The sequence below is a fragment of the Crinia signifera genome, chromosome 2 (assembly GCF_055691185.1).
Source record: "Crinia signifera chromosome 2, ASM5569118v1, whole genome shotgun sequence".
In the NCBI taxonomy this organism is placed as follows: Eukaryota; Metazoa; Chordata; class Amphibia; order Anura; family Myobatrachidae; genus Crinia; species Crinia signifera.
The window spans coordinates 363,872,047-363,895,146 of record NC_139218.1 but is presented as its reverse complement, the minus strand read 5'-3'; the positions used below and the strand labels follow the sequence as shown (position 1 = coordinate 363,895,146).

The window sequence follows — 23,100 nt, the reverse complement described above, 5'->3', positions numbered from 1 at the left end:
AGCCTTTGCAATACATTTTGTTTAGCATAAACAAGAGGTCCATATCAATACCAGCGAGTGCGCAATTCAACGAAAAATTGCATTGTGTAATATTCTGTCTGCCTTTTCCAGACATTGACCTGACAAGTGCTGAGGCAGTAACACCTAGCTAGCTCTCAAGTGTTCATATCCTGATGCTCCGCCCACTTCTTCACTCCTCCCTTCTCCGAACCAGTGCCAACCACAAGCAGTCTGGAGCCAATGGACCTTTATTAGCGAGTAGCAAGGATCAGTGGGTGTGAATTCATTAGGTCGACACCAAAAGGTTGACATAAAAAATGAAGACATGAAATAGTGGACATGAGTTGCTCACATTTTCTGTGTCAAAGTTGAGACCTGTCGACATGGACCACCAATTATTGTACCGCGTACCCTCCCATAGGTTGCTTCCCTCTCACCATGCTTCGGGGACAATTTTCTATGTAGTCCAAGTGGATGGTAAAATATAAAAAAACAAAAACTTGTCAACCTTTTCATGTGTCCACCTTTTTCACGTCAACCTGCTGGCGCTGTTGGCCTATTGCATGTCTATCTAGACACTGTAGCTCTATTAACCGGAAGCAGGGTCAGTGGGGAATCCAGAGCACAGCAAAAACACAGTGGGGAGATATATCAGGCCTTGCCCAATTCTAACAATTCGCTTCAGTCACTTCAAAGATTGTGCTGGAGAACTAATAGAAGTAGACTGGCTTATTCTGTGGTGTAACGTGAAAGTTTGCACCTTACTGCCCCCCCCCCCCCCCCCCCCCAAAAAAAAGTTTCGGATCCCCAATATATTCGTTATAATATTTACATACATGCTTGTTATCAGAGCTTTCATGCTCATTGACAGAGGTGTCTTACTCAGGGTTTTACACTCATTGCCAGGGGTTTCACGTTGTTAACCAAGGGGCAGAGAACGTGGTTGCAGGTGCACTAGCATTCCCAGCACTATCAGGTAATACTATATACGATGCGCTTCCCTCAAAGATGCTAGAGGTCCAGTAGGATCTCTAGCATCTGTCCCCTCTCAGCCAGCGGCCATTTTTGCAGAGATATTTCCAGCAGATTCCATGTACAGCCAGACTGCATGGAATCTGCAAAGAACATGCGTCTACACAGCGCCACTGACTATCTCTTTCCAAGGATTAATACTGATCAACCTGTGCGGTATGAAGACAGCAGAAGAAGAACAAATAATACCATTTCAATTGCTCTTGAGCAGTGATACTAAATAAGCAACACAGTGTTTCTTGTCAATTCAATTCTATGTGAACACCAATGAAGAAGAAACTAAAGAGCAGCACGAGACTGTAAAAGGTCACAGCTTTAACTGCTATGCAAATTGCCCAGTAAAAATGTAATGATGTGACGATGTGACAGGTCATTCATATATTGTGTTCCTCACACTGGAACAATCGCTCATCTTCAGTGCTCAGACTGCAGAGTGCTATTGCTGCTGCGGGGTATGGGGGTCATAGGGTCAACACTATCAAAGTCCACATACATTAGGTGGACAACTAAAAGGTAGACGGGGCTTAGGTTGACACATGAAATTGCTTGACGTGGCTAAGGTCAACAGGGTCGAAAGGTCAACGCCAGCATTAGGTAAACAATGGGAAGGTCGATGGTCAAAAGGTCGACATGGGTTTTTCATATTTTTTTGTACCAAATTTCAACGTACAGCGCGACCTCACATGACTCGCTGCGCTCGCCATACTGCGGCATGGTGCCACACTGCGCTCAGCGGACTATTCTATTCTCCCCCACATAGTGGATGGTAGGGTATTTAATATCCCCTGTTTTGGGAAAGAAACCTTAAAAACCCATGTCAACCTTTTTTCTGATGTTGGCCCCGACAGCTACCGATCTTCTGATTGCAGTAGCCAGTTGTAGCCTATTGGATACACTAATCTGGACGTAGTTCTGTCAAGGTTCCCCCCCCAGCAGGATTAGTTCCTCTGCATGGCGGTCATACTGACCGCGCATGTGCAGAAGCCATTGTCGTTCCGGCCGCACATCGCAGTGACAGACATTTATTAGACTTGCCATACAAAACTTTAAATGGACACTCAAGACCCACTTCTTCATTAAATCCAACCATCTCTTGTCCTAACCCTATGTTTATGTTTGCTTCTATCCCAGCTGTGTCACCCCAGTTTGTCTACCCCGTACCTTTAGAATGTAAGCCCTAACGAGCAGGGCCCTCTCTCCTCATGTGCTTTACTTCGAATATATCTCTGCCACTGTTATAATTGCGTCAGTGTCCGCTGCCTTTTATTTACCATGTACTTGTCCTAATTTGCATTTGTACTGTAAATCACAATCTATCTTGTATTGTTCTTTGCTCATCTATGTATTGTCAGGCGCTGCGGAACCCTTGTGGCGTCATATAAATAAACAATGATAATAATAATATACGGTAGATGTGTAAAATAACCATATTGTAGATACATGAGGGGAGTACGTACTTGTCAGAATTGTCAGCAGAAACAAGTATTCGGTGTAGGAAAGGAGTCCTGCGGGAGAGAAGAGTACAGGGTTAGACAACTGTATCTCAATAACCAGAGTCACATTACATGCACATTGCAGGCTCTTGGTCCCATGTTTGATTAGTGACATTGCAGTTTACCTTTTACCGTGTCACATTTACACAAATAATTGCCGGGCAGATGACTTTCCCATTTCTCACCGTGTCATCGCTAAGACTCGAACCGTGCAAAACAAGCTCGTATGTTTGTGGTGTACTGGATGTGAACTTTTCATTTTTCTCTTTTTGCGAAATGCCAGAATTTGTTTTATGCTCTTAACTCAATTAAATAGGAGCAACATTAATTTGTGTTCCAATAAAATGTCTGTACGAAAACTTGAGTTTTCTTTTTTACTGTTTTTTTTTTAAAAAGCAAACAAGAAGGATTGTAGAATTTGGAGCGCAATGAGTTTAGGAAGTTGCTGCCCACTATAACATATACATTATAAAGGGAGGTTAGGTACGCCACCTCCCCAAATATGAACAGTAGCAACAAATTGTGTTAAGTGCGGCACACCCTTCCTAAAAAGATGTGTAAAAACAGTGTCATTTAAACAGAGTTTATTTCATACATTAAAAACCGTAAAACAGAAGAAATGAAGCAATACTTCTATGGAACGTCTCTTCAAGTCCTGGGTACAAACAATAAACAAGATGGGTATCTCACCATTTATTAGTCCAAGCACGTCCTAATAAATGCCTTATATAGGAAAGTGCAGTGGTGTGGCTATAAGCAAGCTGCTTACAGCCACACCGCTGCACTTTTCTATATAAGGCACCTTCGCACTTGGACACTTGCACTTTCTTAACCCTGGGAGCGGACAAGAACAAGCCAACTGCGGTGCTGCCGCAGACTTTAATCCATAATTTTAGCGCGCCACAGTACTAATAAATGGTGAGATACCCATCTTATTTATTGTTTGTACCCAGGACTTGGAGATGTTCCGTGGTAGTATTGCATAATTTCTTCTGTTTTACTGTTTTTAACATATGAAATGAGCTCTGTTTAAATTACTGTTTGTTTTTGTGAACATCTTTTTAGGAAGGGTGCGCCACACTTAACATCATTTGTTGCTTTTTTTTTTTTTTACAATTCACTTACAATATTCACGGTTTACAAAGGGGAATCTAAATGAAAGCACTCTGCCATATTTAGTACTCCACTAATATTACAGAGAAGGATGAAAGTATTTCAGTCCTTCTGCAGGCCGAGCGGAGAGTAGCCGACGTTGCGGCCTCATGGGGCGATGGAAAGTCTGCCAGGGTTACTAGATTGCAATGATAACGCAGCTAGGACCAGTGCCAGAGAGGCTGTTCTCTTTCTCTTTATATGAGAACGTCCTTTTATGCAAGGTGAATATTTTCTTTTTTTTTAGTCCTTCAAAAGAAAATTCAACGGACGGAGGCATAAACGTGCAAGCAGAATATACAGGTGTTGTTCTGCTGACAGAATTCGGCACAAACTAGTAATTGCTGAATGAAATGACTTCAGTGTGTAATGCGAATGGGTGGGTAAGGGCCTTTTAATTCATTGTTGAGTTGGAATACCTTGAAAACACACTGTAAAGCCTCACAGGCACTAACTGGATTAATCACTCTATTGAAGCTTCTGCAGTACAGGAGACATTGCAATGTGACATGTTTAAACACTGCTTAAAGAAAAGTAAACATAATTTACTTCCGTTTACATTGAGCTAAATTAATAGATAAAGGAAACTCGTCAGGACCCGTGGACTGAAAAAATGTGCATTTTAATTACGCTGATAGTAGTAATAGGAACTGAACTTCACATGCAAAAGTGACCACGAAATTAGGGATGGTCATCGACCATCGATGATTCTAAATCATTGATGTTTTTTGGCCAATGTCGAATGCTTTTGTCATTGATGGGAGAGAACCAGATGTTTCCCTACATCGATGGCACAGCAAAACCGATTTTTTTCTTTTTTTTTCAAAATGCCGGGATACGGCGCATAGCTTTGCCCAAACACTCGTGAAGGCCCGCCCATATGTTTTGATTGGCCCACAGGCCAATCACTCAAACATAAAAGAGGACCATCGATATATAAAACAATCAATGGTCACCCAGTGAATAGTTTTACGCTATCGATGGACAGTGGCACTTTTGGCAAAGCAAATAGCAAAGGCACCGATGGCCATCCCTACACGAAAATTTCAGAAGGACATGGAGGAAGCAGCCTTCTGGGGTATAAGTTGAAAGGGTAAATATAGCAGAAAGCAATGTATGGGAAGCTTTATGGATGCAAGAAAAGATGGGATTATTCAATAACCATGTTGACATTTTAACAATGTTACAAGCAACATGTCAACTGGGTAGAAACTAATAGTGGCCCCGGAAATGTTTCTTGAAGTGGCCCCATGTGAGCAGCACCAAATTAAATGTAGAGGGGACCAACACAAAAATAGGCGGGATTATTCCACACTACACCTGGGTGGAAGCCGTTGGTTTTAATACACTTGGCAGTCTGGTGGCCCCCAGAACTGTAAACTGCTGTGACAATATCCACATGTCACATACCACCTTGTTACACCCCCAGACAGCCTCCACTCCTGTCCCTTTAACGGATGTCACAATGGATATAGATTGGCGCCAGACTTAAATGAGTATTTGCAGTGTTGGGCACTCTGCTTTGTGACAGTGCAAAGGTTGCCTGTGTGGGGGACAGGACCACAACTCTGAACAGATGGCCACATAGGTGTGGCTTCCAGGGAATCTTCTCTGTAAGATCTATGACCAATAAACCCCTGAATGTAAACAATGCCAAACTGAAAAGGCTGTGTGGTGGGAGGGTTAGGCTGCTTGGGGGGGTGGGGGACGGGGTACTTGTGGATTATCACGGTTCCCACGATGGGCATCGTATGCGAAAAAATCGCATTGCATGCGATTTGATCGCCTACGATTTTTCACTGAAAAGCATCCAAATGCATTGGAATTAGTATTAAACATGTTCAATGGCCCCCAAATGGCATTTTTGAGTCTGTACCACCCCCACTATCAACGCGAACCCGAAGTGTGGCGAGCGCAGCGAGCCCGCGAGGAGCGGCGGTACGCGTCCTACGACCTTTTCATACCCCCACTATCCACGTCGGCGTGCAGTCGAGAATAGAAAGTGTGGTGAGCGCAGCGAGCCACCGAGCCCGAAGCGTGGCGAGCGCAGCGAGCCCTGCGAGGGGACGCGGATACCTTCACAGGTATCCGCGTCCCCTCACGGGCTTCACAGGTGTCTGCGTCCGCTCGCCACGCTTCGGGCTCGGTGGCTCGCTGCGCTCGCCACACTTTCTATTCTCGACTGCACGCAGACGTGGATAGTGGGGGTATGAAAAGGTCGTAGGACGCGTACCGCCGCCCCTCGCGGGCTCGCTGCGCTCGCCACGCTTCGGGTTCACGTTGATAGTGGGGGTGGTACAGACTCAAAAATGCCATTTGGGGGCCATTGAACATGTTTAATACTAATTCCAATGCATTTGGATGCTTTTCAGTGCAAAATCGTATGCGATCAAATCGCATGCGATGCGATCGCATACAATTTTGACAAAAAAACGGCAAAAATTGGTAAAAAATGCATCGCATGCCACTATATATGGCATGCAATGGGAGCCGTGATACTCCACAAGTACCGGGGACAGTTGCTAGGGATATTGGAAAAATACTAATCAGGTGACCCGGGAGTGAACACCAGTACCTGGGAGCCGCCAGAAGCCGATAAGGGACCCATGGGCCATTAGGCCACAATGTTGGGATTCACATGTGTTGACATGTCATCACTATCTACATGGTCATGGTCAAAATAATGATTAACCTGAAGTGATTAATATCGACCGTATGGCTGTTGACATTTCGTACCTAAGCTAGACAATAGGCTGCATATTCTGTTTCTACATGCCAGACTGGAGCCATTTTTATGTATTGTAACTATGAACTGAGTTCCAGACTCCATAACAAAGTTGTGAAAAGCATAGCACTATTCCATTTTAGAGGATACGCTTGTAATGCAGAAAGAGGAAAGCCAAGTGCTGGGATTTGTGTATTTTAAGTAGTAAGGCTAACCGCAGTGCACTCTTTGACAGGAGTGGCAGTGAAAAGATATGTCAGCACTACACAATCTTCAGCAAGACAGTGTGTTTGTATAGCGGTTGCACAGTAATATACGCTGCTGCTTGTGGATTATAGTCCTATACTTGTCGCGGGCACTGAGAGGCACCTGACACTTGCTCGTGAAATGAGTATTCATAAACAATTACATGAAGACTTTACGCTTTCCATTAACCCATCGGAGTTATAACACTGCATTATAATCACTAACGAGAACCTTCCACAGAATGGTGAAACAAACACAGATTAGTCGGGCAGATTAACTAAAGTACCCGATTTATAAAGCGAAGTCCAAAACACATTGTTTTATTCAATAGGTCACCTCGTACTAAAAAATAGAAAAACCATAGGGGTGCAATGCCACTGATCTGGCGTTGACCTGCACATTCTTCTCCCTGTCATGACAGTACGAAAGATGGAAAAGCAAACAGGGCAGTGTTCATTTGTAACACAGGTGCCGATTGGACAGAAAATCTCTTACTTCACGCATTACCTTTCCAATTATTCTAACATTCATAAAACACACCCGAGCCAGATGTATTCTTGTATATAATGGTGCAGTCTTACCAAGCAGCCACCGCTTGGCATGCCAGGTCCCGTAAGAACATCGCAGAGTTTGGGCATCTTCTATGCTTACTTTTTATATGACAATGGATTACACTTACAACACAATGAGGTAGCGCAAGGAGATTGCTCAGATTAATTTGTGTATGTCATGTATGACACTTGTATATTTTGTGCGACTGAGTCTCTGAATCTGTACAAAAGTTACCACTCCGGCCGGGACCCCTCCCCTGCTGGGAGATAGCGCAGCACTCAGATGCTACTGCTCATGGGTGTGTTGGAAGAGCTGCTCAGCTGCTAATTAATTTTTTATACTTTGACAGTTCCATTCAACTCATTGATTATGTACTGTAACTGGAAATGTTTTATCCAGGCAACACGGGGTACTTCAGCTGATACAGGTGTGTGTCATACTTGCCGACTTTTCGAGAAGCCTCTCCGCGAGAAGCCCGGAGAGGACAGCCGGATCTTCAGGTCAGGGGGCGGGAACGGGGCTGATGACTGAAAGCCCACCCCCAATCCAGGCAAATGCCGCGATTCGCGGGTCCGCAAGTAGGGAACGGGGCTAAAATAACGGGATTTGCATAATTTTAGTCCCGCTCCTTGCCGCGGACCCGTGAAAAAAACGGTAATTCGTACGGTAAGAAAGGGGGGTGCGGGGGCTGCCAGGCAAAAGCAGGAGGATTGCCGACCTTCCCGGGGGGGAGGGGGACTCGATTTTCGTGAGCCTCCCGGCAATTCCGGAAGGGTAGGCAAGCCTGGTGTGTGTGTGTGTGTGTGTGTATATTGAGGGCATCTTGCTGGTGTGCTCTCTAGAATGCACATAATTGCTTGCTTGATGATGATGATTGTGTAAAGGAACTGTTCTTACATTAAAGAGCAGACTGTAAGGGGAGGGAGTGAGCATACACTTACACTACAACCTTAGACAGTAAAGGGTTTTTTTCCTAGCAAGAAAGAATTTTTACAATAGGAAATAAATTGCTGTATTTTATAATTACAGGATTAGACTTCTGTAAACTGACTCCACATTTATCTATAGAATGCTGACTAATTTGTGACCTTTCTAAGTGTGAAATTTAAATATGCACAGACGCATACATAAAGTGGGAACAGAGATAACCCTTTAGAAAAATGAAAGACTATTCTGTTACATGGGCATCTGCATTTATACTTCAACTGGTTATTGTTCAGTTTAAGTGACTATTTCAGGCTTAAAAAAGACAATGTACATGACCTCAGTGCTGTGAGGCAGTAATGCCAACCATTACCCAGTCTGTGCGCAGATTACATCATCCAATTGTTTCACTGATCTAAAGGTGCACATACACTTTACAATTATTGTATACAATATCGCATCTCATCGAATCTCGGTTTTGCGATAAGATGAGATCTAGTACAAAAAGTATGCGCTGCACATACTTTTTGTACTAGATCTCATTGCAAAACCGATATGCAATGAGATGCGATATCGTATACAATATTGTATACAATAATTGTAACGTGTATGGGCACCTTAAGTCCTTGAGTGCCATCTCTTTGCTATATATATATTGGGGTACCTCGTGGAGGGTTCCTGGGCCATCACATTAATATATATAGGCAGCACTCCTCAGTCTTCAAGATAATTGTATTAAAGTCCATAGATCACCACCATTAAAGCATTGATGTAAAGTTTCAGCGCATATGCCTTTTCTTTAGGACAAGATGGCGTTACATACGTGCTGGTGATGAAAAAAGTACAAACGCAAATAACAAAATCGAGCACTAGCACATTATTCATCACCAGTAAAGCCATTTTGTCCTGAAGAAAAGGCGTATGCCCTGAAACATTACATTGACGCTTTAAGGGTGTTGTTAGATGGACTGCACTTTAATACAATTATCTTGAAGACCGAGGAGTGCCGCCCGTTATATATGCTTTAAACACACCTAAAGAAAGATGTTTTCCTGGAAAACAGCCACCAACACTAGCATAGTATTCCACATGCAGATACAGCCGCAGTCACACAGAGAATATAGGCATGCTGCATATCATAATCCACAGAAGTTGCTTGTGCATCCTATTCGCTCCTATATCTGGTAAGGGCGAGTATACTGGTGTGTACCTGATTCTGTAGGCAAGCATAATAGAACTTGGCTGCATCATTGCACTCTGTACAGATTCAGACTCAGTCGCACACAGATATTCAAGTGTCACATAAAAAAGTAATCCGAGAAGTCTCATTAAAGTGGAATCTTGCATTTGCTTGAACAAAGGCCTTTGGGGTGAAAATTACGCAAAGAAAATGCTTGACGCAAGCAGAGTCACCTAGGACCTGGCGCACAGAGGAGAGGTGGTTCAGAGACTGCAACCATAGTGCATTTGTAATAGAAGTCCCTGTGCCCTTGTGTCTCCGCATGGTGCCTTCTGCTCTCCATATAAGTTGCAGTATGGAGTGTATTATTCCGAGAGGTATGACAAGTCCCTGTAAAATTTCAGGGCGTGGCCTAATCGTGGGAGGCGTGGTCATCTCCCGCAATTAGGCCACACCCCCAAACCATTTGGGGGGGGGGGGTTGAACCAAACACTCGAGTCGAGGGGGGAGTGTTATTGTCGCCCCCCTCAGCAGCAGCACACACCTACAGCATGTGCTGTCCTGACAGTGAGACGCTCATGCTGAGCCTGCTGTCAGCACAGCACATGCTGTAAGTGTGTGCTGCTGCCTGGGAGTGATGGAGGGAAGGGGTTAGACAAGGGCCCCTCCAGCAAGTCCGGGTAATTAGCACCCACCCCTCAGCAGCCCTGAGTATTCCATATATTGACATATATAATTCATATGACATTAACGTCGATGTCTAGTGTGATACTTTTCATTAAAATAAGCATTAGACCTTGCTCACCTTTATCACCCAAGTCTCGGAATAACGTTGGCCCCGGTTTTACCTTCGCTGCCTGGGCAAGCATGGCGTCAAACTCCTTTGGAAATAAAGTGACAGAAATCAGAAGCTGCATTGGTGAGAAGTCACATTTGCACATAGCACACAGCTGTATTATTAAGAAGCACCTCTTCCAATCGCAAAACTATTTACACTGTGAACACGTGTGATTCTAAAATAATATGGATTATGAGTAACACGAATTGTACAAATATCTGCAGTAAATTATAACCTGTCAGCAGGGACCTCTCTTCAATAGCAATTAGAGTTCACAGATGTACTTAAGAAACACTCATAAAGGTGCTTCGGAAATGTGCCAAGAACAGGGGAAACTATGTGCCATATATTTTCTTTTATGCAAATAAATAAGATACTTATATACTATAGAAGGAAACAGAGCAAGCAAGGAGAGAAAACATGCAAACTCCATACAGAGGAGGCATGGCTAGACGTTGTGCCATCGTACTGCACAGAGCCATGCCTCTGATCCCTTATTTGAATGGAACCCAAGCAAACATACAAACACCATACACATATGTTGTAACCAAAATTCATGATCGCTGCTCTGTGAAGCAGTAGTGCCAACCACTGTGCCACCATAGTGCCTTAGGCCATCCCACTTTACACACCAAACTGGTGTGTGATGGCCTCCCTTTTGCCTACAATTTGGTCATCTCCCCCAAATTAGACCATACCCTGACCTATACCAGATGATTCCCCCAGTGGTACCAAACAGACTCAAGCAACTTAACTGTTGTACAGAATTGTTACAGGATTATAATAGGTAAATAAAAAGACTAAGAAAATGTGGAGATTGTGAGAGACACAAATCATTGGTTTCGTGTGAAAGGTCAACTCAGCAAACACCATTATAGCAGGGAACGTCTTGTGCATGAGTAATATTATACATTTGTTTCTTATCATTTACTTTAGACAATTATAAAAACTAAAAAAATTTTACAAAGAAATAGCACATCTACGTTCTCCCAAAGTGCCACGTTCAACATCAAAATGACACTGGTGGCATCATATCTCTGATTTCAAAAGCCAACTACTATGTGGATACAATCTGCTACAATGTTCGATCATCAACCACAATAAGTCTTTGGTATGACCTTGTCAATGGACTTTCACAGAGGAAGGAATAATCATCGTGACTGAAAATCAATAAAATTTAAATTATTTTGCCACAGAACATAAAGAATGTGAGGCTAATGGACAATTAGACTATTATATAACTTCCAGAAGAAACCAGTCAGGAAAGTATGGCCTTCCTTTCAGATTTAACTGGATCTCAAAACAAAATCTTATTGGCTATCTGGCTGTCACATGTTTTTGAGTCAAAACATGTGACCGCCGATAGCCAATAAGATCCTGTTTTGAGTTCCGGGTAAAGCCGGACCTGCACATCCCTAGTGTGGATGGAACATACAGCGTGGTCCTTGGTTAGATGGGTAAGATTGGGTGGCACCTGGTGTAAATACTAATGTGATAGCAGGGCAGCTCAGCTCAACGTACAGTAATCAAATTAGTGGTCCGTTGCTCCTCATTAAGTGCCTTCGATTATAAAATATTTTTACCTTTTTGGTCAATGTTCGAGACCTGGTTTTACCTAAAAGGAAGAAAATATAGTTATTAGAAAACTTTTATACCAAACAAAAGGCAATTTATTGTACGATTAAACAGTAGCCACAATGCGCAATACGGGGATAAAGATATAGTCAGAGGAACATTGCCTGAACATTGCAGAACCAACATATATACACACACATTATATACAGAGGATGACCATCGGTGGTGATGGAGTCAGATAAAACACAAATGCTGGCATCCGGATGGAGGTAATTCCCAACAGGGGTCAGCTAAGTATGCTTACACCCCCCCCCCCCCCTTCCAACCCTAACAATCCCGACTGGCAGCCTAACACTAATCAATCCCTATAGCCTAACCCCAAGTCTTGCCGCTAGTGCTTAACCGCCTCGCTTATACCTAACCCCCCACAGCCTAACCACCTTGATTGACAAAGAATTATGTACCAAATGCATTTCTGCCTCTCTAATCTTAGGTTTTGCGTTATAACAAAGGGAACCGAGCAGGTCAGGTGTCGGACTGTAAATGTTTAATGGCCAAACACGTCTAACATTTTAGACACCCGACATCTGTTGCACCTTACCTAAAATCCTCCATTTGTCCCATTTGCCACCACATCATTCAGAAAAAATTTGAAGCAATACAAACGAATGATAAAATGGAAAACATTATGTTTCTTTATTCTTCGAAAGATTCTGGACATTTCACCCCTCGTCAAGTAATGGAGAGGAAGAAACCACGACAGGGGAGAGCAATTTTCTTTCATCCTTGAGAACATTACATTTTTGCTTACCATCACACGTATAACATCATCTCCAGATTGTTTTCTCAGTGACCACGTTCCTTTGAATTTCCCTGTCAGCGTTAAGCCTTTTAACTGTATAAAAGTGACGGGTACTATGAAGTGCAAGTGTGCACTAGCTTAATTCGTCCGATTGCATTTCCAAACTCTGATGTCAGGCTTGTTCCACGTATTTGTGTTGAAGCATGATAGATCATGGAAAAAAACATTTCTACTCTCACAATTAGATCTGACATGAAACCACTTTTTGCCTGTGGCAAATCGGAGCTGTATCAGCTGCGCTCAGTGATGTTTTGTTAGTTATGGTTATCAACTAATTTATTCACTTAGCCGCAGGCTCACGTCTCCTCTGACGCTATCTAAACATCGTATTATTGTAGCAACTTTTTTTTTTTTACGCCGGAGTTTAAGAGTAGCCCTTTGCCTGTAACATCAAGTGCTTGTAGCTGGTGACTGGTTTGTGCTGTCTATAAGCCTTATAAACAGAGCACTGAATATTCCAGATAGGTGGAGGCATGCTGAAGAAAAATGTACTATATGTTGTAAGCCAAAATTCCATCAAAGGTTTAGAGATCCAAAGAAAAATAAGTGTTTTTTGATCTTTAAGACTTCTAAAAAAAAGCAGAGCCAGATTTTCTTAAGCTCCACACTTCAGCAAGTAGCACGTAAACTACATAAAAAATTGCTTTTACTTTAACCCAACTCACAACGGACGTAGGGACTAAGCCGCAGCAAGCGGGACACAGGGACACACATTGCACAGCGCAATTAAGCGACTTTATTCTCGCCTTTTATATAGGACGCATCAATGCAATAGGTATGCTTCTTTAAAACAAAGGCGCGTCAACACTGTTACAGGAGAGTGGCCGTCAATTCGCAATGAGCTAGTGGCAACTTGTGACCGATGTCTTTGTAATGTCATTATATCTTAATAAAGTTTTTAGGTAAAAAAAAAAAAAATCATCCAAATTATGAACATGGGGGTGTGGCAAGGGTGTACAATGCTGCCACCATCTTCCGCACTGTACTGCATGGGGTGGGATCGCAGCTATTCAAGTGATCAGTTCCCTTCCTACTTCATTTAGGAGTTAGGAGTTTCCCAGACAACATGAGAGATTAGGCAAATAGGTCTTTAGCTGAGCTCTGGTACAGGGCAGGGCAGTAGAGAGCCTACCCAAAATAATAAACTTAAATAAAACTGTCGAAAAACTCTGGAGCATCCAGAAGCACTGCCTCTCCCTGAGGCACATTTTTTAAAACTGACTAGTGGAGGGCGATTGAGGGGAGGAGCCAGTGCACCCACACTGAAAGTCTTTTATGTGCCTGTCTGTCCTGCGGAGGTCTCAATCCCCATAGTAGTGAACCCAGTATCCCATTGGACGGTAGAGAAATACAGAAATAATAGCACTTATTGCGCCATCCTTGGCACACTGAAGCCCAGTATACAGCAGCAGGCTCTGGGTTTAGGAAATCTGCTGCTTCTAGGTAACAGTGGGCCCCCACTGGTCTCCTCCGTCAAACCTGAGCCCGGGTAATTAGTACCCCCTTCTCTGGACGCCACTGGTTCAGGATACAAAATGGCTACCCTCCGTGTGTGCAGACAACTGGACCACTTTAAGAACTGCTGATGTTGTATTTAGCAGTATGATATAATAGGCCATTAACTAGATCAAACATTAAAAAGAAAATACATAACCGTAAATTGTTAATAGGTGCACAGACTGGCAGTGAGGTGGGAGGATGCCCAGTGCCAGGAGGGAGACAGCTGGTATTTACATAAGTAAAAAACAGACCCTGGCAATCACATGAAGCATCAGACTGCTCACTTGGCGTCTGACCCCTGTGCAATTCACCTCATGACACTGCATGTACAGGAAAAATAATCTGACTGGAAACAAATTTAAAAAAAAAAAAAAAAAAGCAATTTAACAAGGATTCTAGTTATGTAAAATACAGCCAGCCCTGCAGTGGAATAAAATACCATAAATGAAAATGAATTGCCTAGCTGTACAAAAGACATAACTGATATTTACTTCTAAATGGCTAAAATCCGCCAATCTGTCAAACTGTATGGAGTCTCCCATTAACCTGAAGTTATGCTTTAAAGTGAAATGAAAATTTGGTGGAGGAGAAAGACCAAAATGACATAAAGGTTTGCAAAAGCAAACTCCTCCTTTAATGGACAAAACCATGTGCACTGCAGGTGGGTCAGATGCAGGGCCGGATTAAGGTCTGTGGGGGCCCTGGACAAATTTGTGGGGGCCCCCCAGAGACCACGCCAATGATGCCCCCCCCCCAGGGCAGACATCAGCGGGAGCAGGGCAGACAAAAGCGGGCGGGTGGTGGTGGCAACAGCAGCAGCAGAGCCACATGGAGGCGGCCGCAGCTGCAACCGGAGTCAGGACTGGTAATGAGGGATGAGGCGGGATCACTCTTGAGCGGATATGGGCGGTGCGGCCTGCGCAGCGTGACTGTCAGAGGTCGGACTGCGTATACCCGCTTCAGACTGCAGGCCGGGGATCGGGAACTCCTGGGCAGCGTCTGAGCACTCGCTCAGATGCTGCCCGGCATCATTTGGCAGCTGTGCCGTTAGTGTGTGGTGGCCCCGGGGCGACAGCCCCTATTGCCCCTGCCTTAATCCGTACATCTGACTCAGATGTAACATGTGTAGAGAGAGTTACATTTGGGTGTTAATTTATTTCTGTGCAGAGTAAATACTGGCTGCTTTATTCTTGCACTGTAATTTAGATTTCACTTTGAACACACCCCAACCCAAATCTAAAGACCCATACACACGAGGAGACTTTGAGTGGCTTTCAGCTCAAAGCCGCCCAGTGTGTATAGGCCAGCGATGAGCGGTGATGCGCGCTCCCGCATCATCGCCAGGAAAGCCGCCCATCTCACAAAGTCAGTTAGCGAGGTTCTAATCTCAGAATTTCTGTTTTTTTTTGTTTGTCGTTACAAATATACTGTAGTCGACAAAGTGAAAATGCAGACTTGTTACACAATACAGAGACCCTCTGCCACTTATTCTCCTGGGGTCCGACACCCGGAGCAGAGAGTTTATTTTTCGGATTTAACAGAAGACAAGTATGTGTAGACAGGGCATCCGCAAGAACACTCATGTTGTGAAACAGGAGAGATGATGTAAAGTGAATGCGATTTATGGCAAGTCAATGCACAGAGCTTTATGTGGGGTATGGAATTTCATGCGCTCTACAGAATAATAATGTGGTTTAAGTTTACTTTACTGTGGTCTATTAACATGTTCAATGACAACGGCTCCCGAAACACCTACAGATAGCAGGGAAAGAGAATGCAGTCATGGCTTTAACAGGTGACAGATTGGATGGACAGTGTGTGTGTTAAAAATGGAAAAGTATAATAAAGGACAAACCAATCAGCTCCTACCTGTTATTCTCAGGTATGGGTCATTAGGTGGACCAAACAAGGTCGACAAGCATTAGGTTGACTATTGAAGGTAGACACAAGAAAAAGGTCAACATGGCTTTAGGTCGACAGGGTCATTAGGTCGACACAAGCATTGGGAAGGTCGACAGTCAAAAGGTCAACATGGGTTTTTGCCCCAAATGTTGACACAGTCGACGTGGGCACAGAAGAAGTGCACTGCGTCTGTTTGCCATGCTTCGGGCTTGGTGGCTCGCTACGCTCGGCACACTATTATATTCTCCCTCCACGTCCTAGTGGATGGTAGGACAGGAAATACTGCTTGTCGGCACGTTGGCTCAAAAATAAGTGAAAAACCCTGTGTCTTTTTGGAGGGCAGGATATCCCAGACAGGAGAACGACCAACCTCACTACATTATAAATGGTGATTCAGGAGAAGAGGATGAAGAGGAGGAGGAGGAAGAGGAGGAGGAGGAGTAGGAAGAGGAGGAAGAGGAGGAAGAGGAGGAAGAGGAGGAAGAGGAGGAGGAGGACGACGACGACGACGGTGTGCAAACTGCATTCAAAAGTGCTTGATAAAATATGGATATTGTTTTTGTTTTACATATTACAGATGTAGACAAAGAAAAACAGGAAGGCATATATACAAGGAATGTGCGTGCTACATAAATAAGTGGTAAGAAATAAATAATAAATACACTGAAGGAAAGGAGGGCTATAGAATACCCGTCTGCTTGTCCGGTATGTCTGGAATTTTAGTCCCACCCACTACATTAGTTGGTTGGGGCCTGATGTGATTCAGTACAAATTATGTCGTCATCAGCTCTCCACTGCCATAATTCACAGCACTGTGCAGCAGGAGTGTACAGGCCATGATGGTGAATGCACCACCAAGCCCCCGGCCAGTTGGATTAATCCCCTGGATTCTTCTGTAGGGGAGATAAAGGATCTTCCAGCAAGGTCACCATAAAAAGCAGATACCAATGTCCCTGTATACATTGCAATGATTCCAGTCTTCTGCAACAAGTTTGGTGTGATGGACTTTAGGACGGATTGTGAGGCTAGAAACCGATAATCTGGATGCCACCAGGCTCTATGTGTATACATGGACATGTGGTCTCATGCCATGGTTACACCTCTCTGAACTCAGATATAAATGAACACCGAGACAGAGAAGACACCCATGTCTGGCATAAACACGGATGTTTAAATTAGCAAGTGGGGAGAAACCCTGTCATCAAAGACCTCTGCAATGCTATCACGGACAAAGGTATTTATGGATTTCTCCAGTGGATACTGTACTTCCTCATATAAATGCCCAATTATTGAGGATAGTGACAACACCACTTAAAAAACTAAATTAAACAGCTATGGTGACCAAACTACAAGAAATGGAGTCTAAAGGGGACTACACACCTGGAGATTTGCTGAGCTAGACTACCAGATCGCTCAGCACACAGAGCTGCACAGCGATGTGTCAGCAATGTGGGCTGGGCGATCTGACGATTGCCAACTCTATGGCCCCTACACATAACGTAGGGGCATTTTCTACGCGATCTAGTGAGATTGCTTAGAAAATGCCCCTAAATCACTACGCATGTAGGCCCCATTACCCCTGTGTAGGAGATTGTTCCGGGTGATGGCATGAGGAGGTCACCATGCTTCCACATACACAGGGGTGAATTTATGAAGCTTGGAGAAGTGTTATCTATCCCCATAAAGAACGTTATGAGCAAGGTGATAATGGTTCAGCCAATCAGCTCTTACCTGTCAATTTACATATTCTAGCTGATTGGCTGAACCATTATCACCTTGCTCATAACGTTCTTTATGGGGATATATAACACTTCTCCAAGCTTCATAAATTCACCCCTCAGTGATTAAGTGCACTATCATACTCAACCTGAGGTGCTGAGAAATGAAGTAACTGGTTATCAGGCACAGAAGATAGAGGGAAATAGGCCAGCCACCATCATGAAAGGACTGTTGTAGTCTTTTGTCAGACTACAATGTAATCTTCTAGGTGCCCATCCAATACGCAGACATATCTGAAGCTACAAATCTCTTCAGATTTCCCTCCCAGATATCGGATCTGTCCCTGGGCTAATTTTTTGCTCTATTCACGTAAGATACATCTGGTCAGACCTATGATAAGGTCCCCATTCACACCCGATTTGGGCTAAGAAATCAGCCCAAATCAGATGTGCTTGACACCTCATCCAACCCGATGCGCAATGCCGTGCCCATCAGGTCAGACCCTACAGAGTGAACCTGCAGCAGGTTCAATCTGTCGGACCAGACCCATCAGAGACATATTGCGGGTGCTTTTTGTGTGTCCTACCTCTGGGTGGCGGGTGTTGAGTGGCAGGAGCAGTGGAGCGGGCGGTGATCAGTGGGACGGGCACGCCGGGCAGGAGTGGGTATTAGAATAAAAAAAAATAACTAGCCGGCCAATGATTGGCTGAGAGTTCTCTCTCTGCCAATCAGAGAGCGGCCTGTTATTTGACACTTTTTAAATTTATTTTTAAACTGTAATACCCGCTGCGGCCCGGCGTGTCCGTCCCCCTGATCACTGCCCGCTGCTCAGCACTTGCCCCAACCACTGCTCCTCACTGCCTGCTGCAACTATCACATGTAAAAAGGGCACATCAAGTGCCAAATCGTATGTGAGCCTCACAGAGAGCTGCCGGGTGGCTCGCAGAATAATTGAGTCTAACTTGTCCTTCGGACAAATCGGCCTAATATATGGGGGCCTATAGACCCCTGACAGATTCAGATCAGATGGATATTTGGTACAGCACCAAGGAATTTTTCATCAGATGGATCGGAGACTCAGCCGCACATCTGATCTGAGAGAGCTCAGATTTGTTTGTTTTTCGGTCTCTGTCAGATCCATCTGAATCTGCTGAAAACAGGCTAAATCTGACTAGTGGATGGGGGCAAGGCTGTAGTGCAAAACCCTGTTACTTTGGGTTCACAGAAAGATTCTCAAGACTCTTTGTACAGAAACTAGTTCCAGAGTCTACAGATAAATGTTCACATTATGTAACTCGTTACGCAAAAACAAACAGTTCGTGGGATTCCGGTTTTGGATATTACGCCATATCGGACGGTTTAAGCATTTTTTCCTGTGGTGTACTGAACAATGTAAATGAGTAATTTACTCTTTCATTTATGCATTTTTTCCATTATATGAAATGTGGTCAATCACTCGCTCTGTCAGTGGACTCTGTCGGTGACTGGGGAACGGTGTAAGCATACAGAGTACAGAGCTGCATGGTTTGTGTACTTTACGCTTCTTATATTAGAAGCTACGGACTCAATGACTAAATTCCGCCTTATGTAGTGTATTGATCATTTGAGGCACAATGAACCTTCGCTGCAATTACATATGACGGTTAACTCCCATCTGAAATAAAATCAGTGGAGGTGAACGTACACAATTTTGCTATAATTAAACCCACCTTGCCTAGCATCTTCTGTAAAAGGACAAGCATTCATTGGCAAGGAGCCTTTCTAAAGTCCAGATTTGGATATCGTGCAACAGAACATAGTTGCGTAGAGCCGCCCCCTCCAGCGCTGACCTGGGAGGGATTACAGCATTCCATTGCAGTAATAACATTGCTGATCAGAAGGCTTTCAGTTGACATACATAACAACAGAGATATGTACACGAAATGCCATTACAACAAGAACGGCTGTGTAATAGCTGGGGATGAATAAATGCATTTTGATGGGGCCTTCTGGGCATCTTACCACATAGTCTAGATCCCCAGCTGTGTAAGACAGTCCACCTGTGTAGGGATGGCCTGAATACAAGATGCTGGCACAGTGCACTCAGGTTCACAGCTGGGCAGACATTTAGAAGGCCAGGATGCCAATGCTTGCATCCATGTGCAGTAATACAATTCTGACAATATCCAGGATCATTATAGCTATGCTGGGAAACCAGAATACTCTTAAGCGGCCTTTACATGGGGAGATGCTGCTGTATTAGCGTTCTGTGCGATGCTAGATCACTAGATGTGTGCTGAGCACATAGCTCTGCACAGCGCTGTCTGCTGAGCAATCTATCAGGGCCAGTGTTTGGTGAGAATATTGGTTCTGAGCGATTAATAACCGGGACGACAGTGACGTGCGAGGCCGCGCATTGCTAGCGCTATGCCTCACACACAGCGATGTAGTAAATTCACTCAGAAAATGGCCTGACATCGCTGTGAGTGTAGTCCCCATAAGTCAGAACCAATAGGGGGCGAGGGCTACTGATCCATGCAGTCACTTTAACCCTGCCAATTACCTGTCTCAGATGGGACCACGGATAAGCTACTGCCCCATGCAGCCCCAACATAATTGTCTAAAGGTCCATACACACTGGGTGATTATGCCCAGGGTGTATGGACAGCGATCACAGCCGTCATCGCTGGGGAAAAGCGGCTCAGTGCATACACACTGAGCCGCTCCCCCCCCCCCTGCCCGGTCAGCGGGGGTGAATGGCTTTGCATAGCTCAGCGCTGTGCAAAGCCATTCACAAAGCTGCTCACCTGCTGGTAATACCAGCAGATGAACGGCTTTCCCGGCGATGATGCAGGAGCACGCATCACCGCTCATCGCCGGGGCATACACACTGGCCAAGCTTTGAGCTGAAAGCCGCTCAAAAGACCAAGTTTGAGCGGCTTTCAGCTCAAAATAGCCCATGGTGTATGGGCATTTATTTAGGATGCCCAAATTGAGGTGCTTTATACCCAAGCATCTAGAAAGAAGTACTTCATTAACGTACGCATAAAGATATCTGTGGAAAAGCAGAAAGGTACAGCTAAAGAATGTTATAGATAAGTCAGTGACGATGTTTCACAATTGAAAGACTGAATGTCCAACATGTACCATGTGATGTGAAGGGGAAAGGTGGTGAAGTCCAGGGATTACACAACAATAATTTAGGGACTATTTGAGCCACACTATGCTCATCACATAATTGCAGACAGTTTGACTGATTATATGGAACAGAAATCTATATATCGGAGCAATATGTGCAAGTATTTACATATAGTCAGTAGGTCAACATCTAAGAATGGTTGACATACCCTAGGACAACACAAGCTTAAGGTTGAAATGGACATGGTTGACATGAGTTTTTAGCCAATGCAGTGAGACATGCGAGGGGACATGTCACACCTATAATAACGCACTACGGGGAAAAAAAACGCCCCAAAAAAGTTGCAGCTTGCATTCACATTCAGCTTTGAATAAGGCCCTTTGCTGTTGTTTATGTATAGAATTTGACATAATTGGAGACACATATTTACTCATACAACTATTAATATGTCTCCAATTATGTAAAACTCTATACATTCAATATGAACGCTGACGTTTCAGAAGCAAGGGTACATGCAATACGTAAACTGGGTCCTTGAGTCAATGTCCTCCTTTACTCAGAACCCTCATCTTTATGAGGAAATCAGGCGAGCTTATGTACACTCTGGAGATGATGCCAGGGGCTGGCAGCGATTCAGAATGAGAGGGAGCTATGCTTCACCAGGCTGCACTGCCCATCTCACTGCCAGCAGGAGAACAGGAGCTGTGCCACAGGATACCGCAGAGCAATACTTAGTGCAACTTAAGCGAAATAACTCCACAGCAACAAAGGTACGCTTACCGGTGGGCTGTAGTGGACACACAGGAGACAGAGTAACACTATAATTATAACCTGGAATAGAACAGAACACTGACACTTAAAAATGTAAAATGGTTTTTCATTTATTAACTGTTGCACAACAAAGGTATATAGTGATCGTATAGTAAAAAAACAAACAAAAAAACATTATGATCTAGAGACAAAAAAGTAGCAAATTATTAGTTTTACCCACTTATGCCCCTTTCAGACCGCACTTAAAAACCGGTATTTTGCCGATTTTTAACCATCTTAAAACAGTGATCTGTGTGGTCTGAAAGGTGCAGAACCACTTTACCGTTTTAAAAAAAGCAGTTTTTTTAAAACGGTTAAAATGGAGGGTCCTACCCATTTCAGACCTGGTATTTTGGCATTAAAATCGGGTCTGAAACGGTATTTAGGACCCAGCCAACGAGCGGACTCTATTCACTGTGCTTCACCCCCTGGAGCCCCCCGCCACCAGGTTAACTCCCCCCCCCCCCCCGGGCTAACAGCCCCCACCCCCCCCACGTGCAGCTGGTACCTCCTGCGTTGAGGATCCCGTCAGTATGTACGGATGCGGTTACGGGGGGGGGGGGGGGGCGGGTTGTATCTTAAACACATTGGAGGGGGGGGGGGGTCAAAGTCAGTTATGCGGTCTGAAAGCAGCATTTATCTGGTTTTATTTTCGATGTTTAATTACCTGGTCATTGGGTGGAAGTGCAACAGACAATTAGGAGTACATTTACAAAGCTTTTAAAACTGAAAGAGTGAGTTTGCCCATAGCAACCAATCAAATAATGTCTATCATTTCTAGGATGCAATTGGGAAATTGTAGACAGAGTCTGACTGGTTGCTATGGGCAACATCAACACTTTGCATTTTTAGAGGCTCTAGTAAATTTACCCCTTGCAAAGTGCAGCCTAACATAAACGGCTGTTACGGAGCCTCAGAGCGCTGCTTGGCGATCCTCGCGCTCAACAGAAGAATCGCCCTCTTCATGGCAACAGGTGAAATGTGATCAGCTTTCTCTGCTCAGTAGTAACTGGTCGTCTCTTCAGCAACACATCCTCCTGTGTATCCCATCTCTAAGCAGTTCATGACTTGCCGCGTGCACCGGGAGCTGTGGTTTGCAGTAGGCGTGGTGGCACTAGAGAGACACAGCATGTGCCAACTGAAGTTGGCATACTAGAGGCCTAAACTACGGTCACCTTGGTCATGGGTCTGATCACTTGCATCTTCCCAAGTGAAGTGAAGTTGCACACATCTCAATATACAGGCAACTTTGAATCTGTTCTACAGCTGCAAAACCTGAACCCTGGTTATATAGGTGCAAAACGGACTTCTCATAACTTAAGACTCCACATCCATGAAATTCTAAAGTAGGGGTAGACTCGTGCCAGCGCCCCCTACTTGGAGCCCAATGCTGCTTGATCCCAGCACCAAGGGTTCATATGTATAGATGGGCTATGGGAGATTGGGTCAATCCAATTTAGGTTGACATGCAT

General features: G+C 44.3%; 1 protein-coding gene across 1 annotated transcript in view; it reads right to left on the bottom strand.

The window, feature by feature from the left end:
• MICU2 (mitochondrial calcium uptake 2) overlaps positions 1-23,100 on the bottom strand; it is a 442,330-nt gene that overhangs the window by 248,276 nt on the left and 170,954 nt on the right. Inside the window, exons 3-5 of the mRNA XM_083169921.1 lie at positions 11,726-11,757; positions 10,110-10,185; positions 2,490-2,537 (exon numbers count right to left, since the gene is read on the bottom strand). Coding sequence (XP_083026047.1) covers positions 2,490-2,537; positions 10,110-10,185; positions 11,726-11,757 — 156 coding nt within the window. The remainder of the gene's footprint in view (positions 1-2,489; positions 2,538-10,109; positions 10,186-11,725; positions 11,758-23,100) is intronic.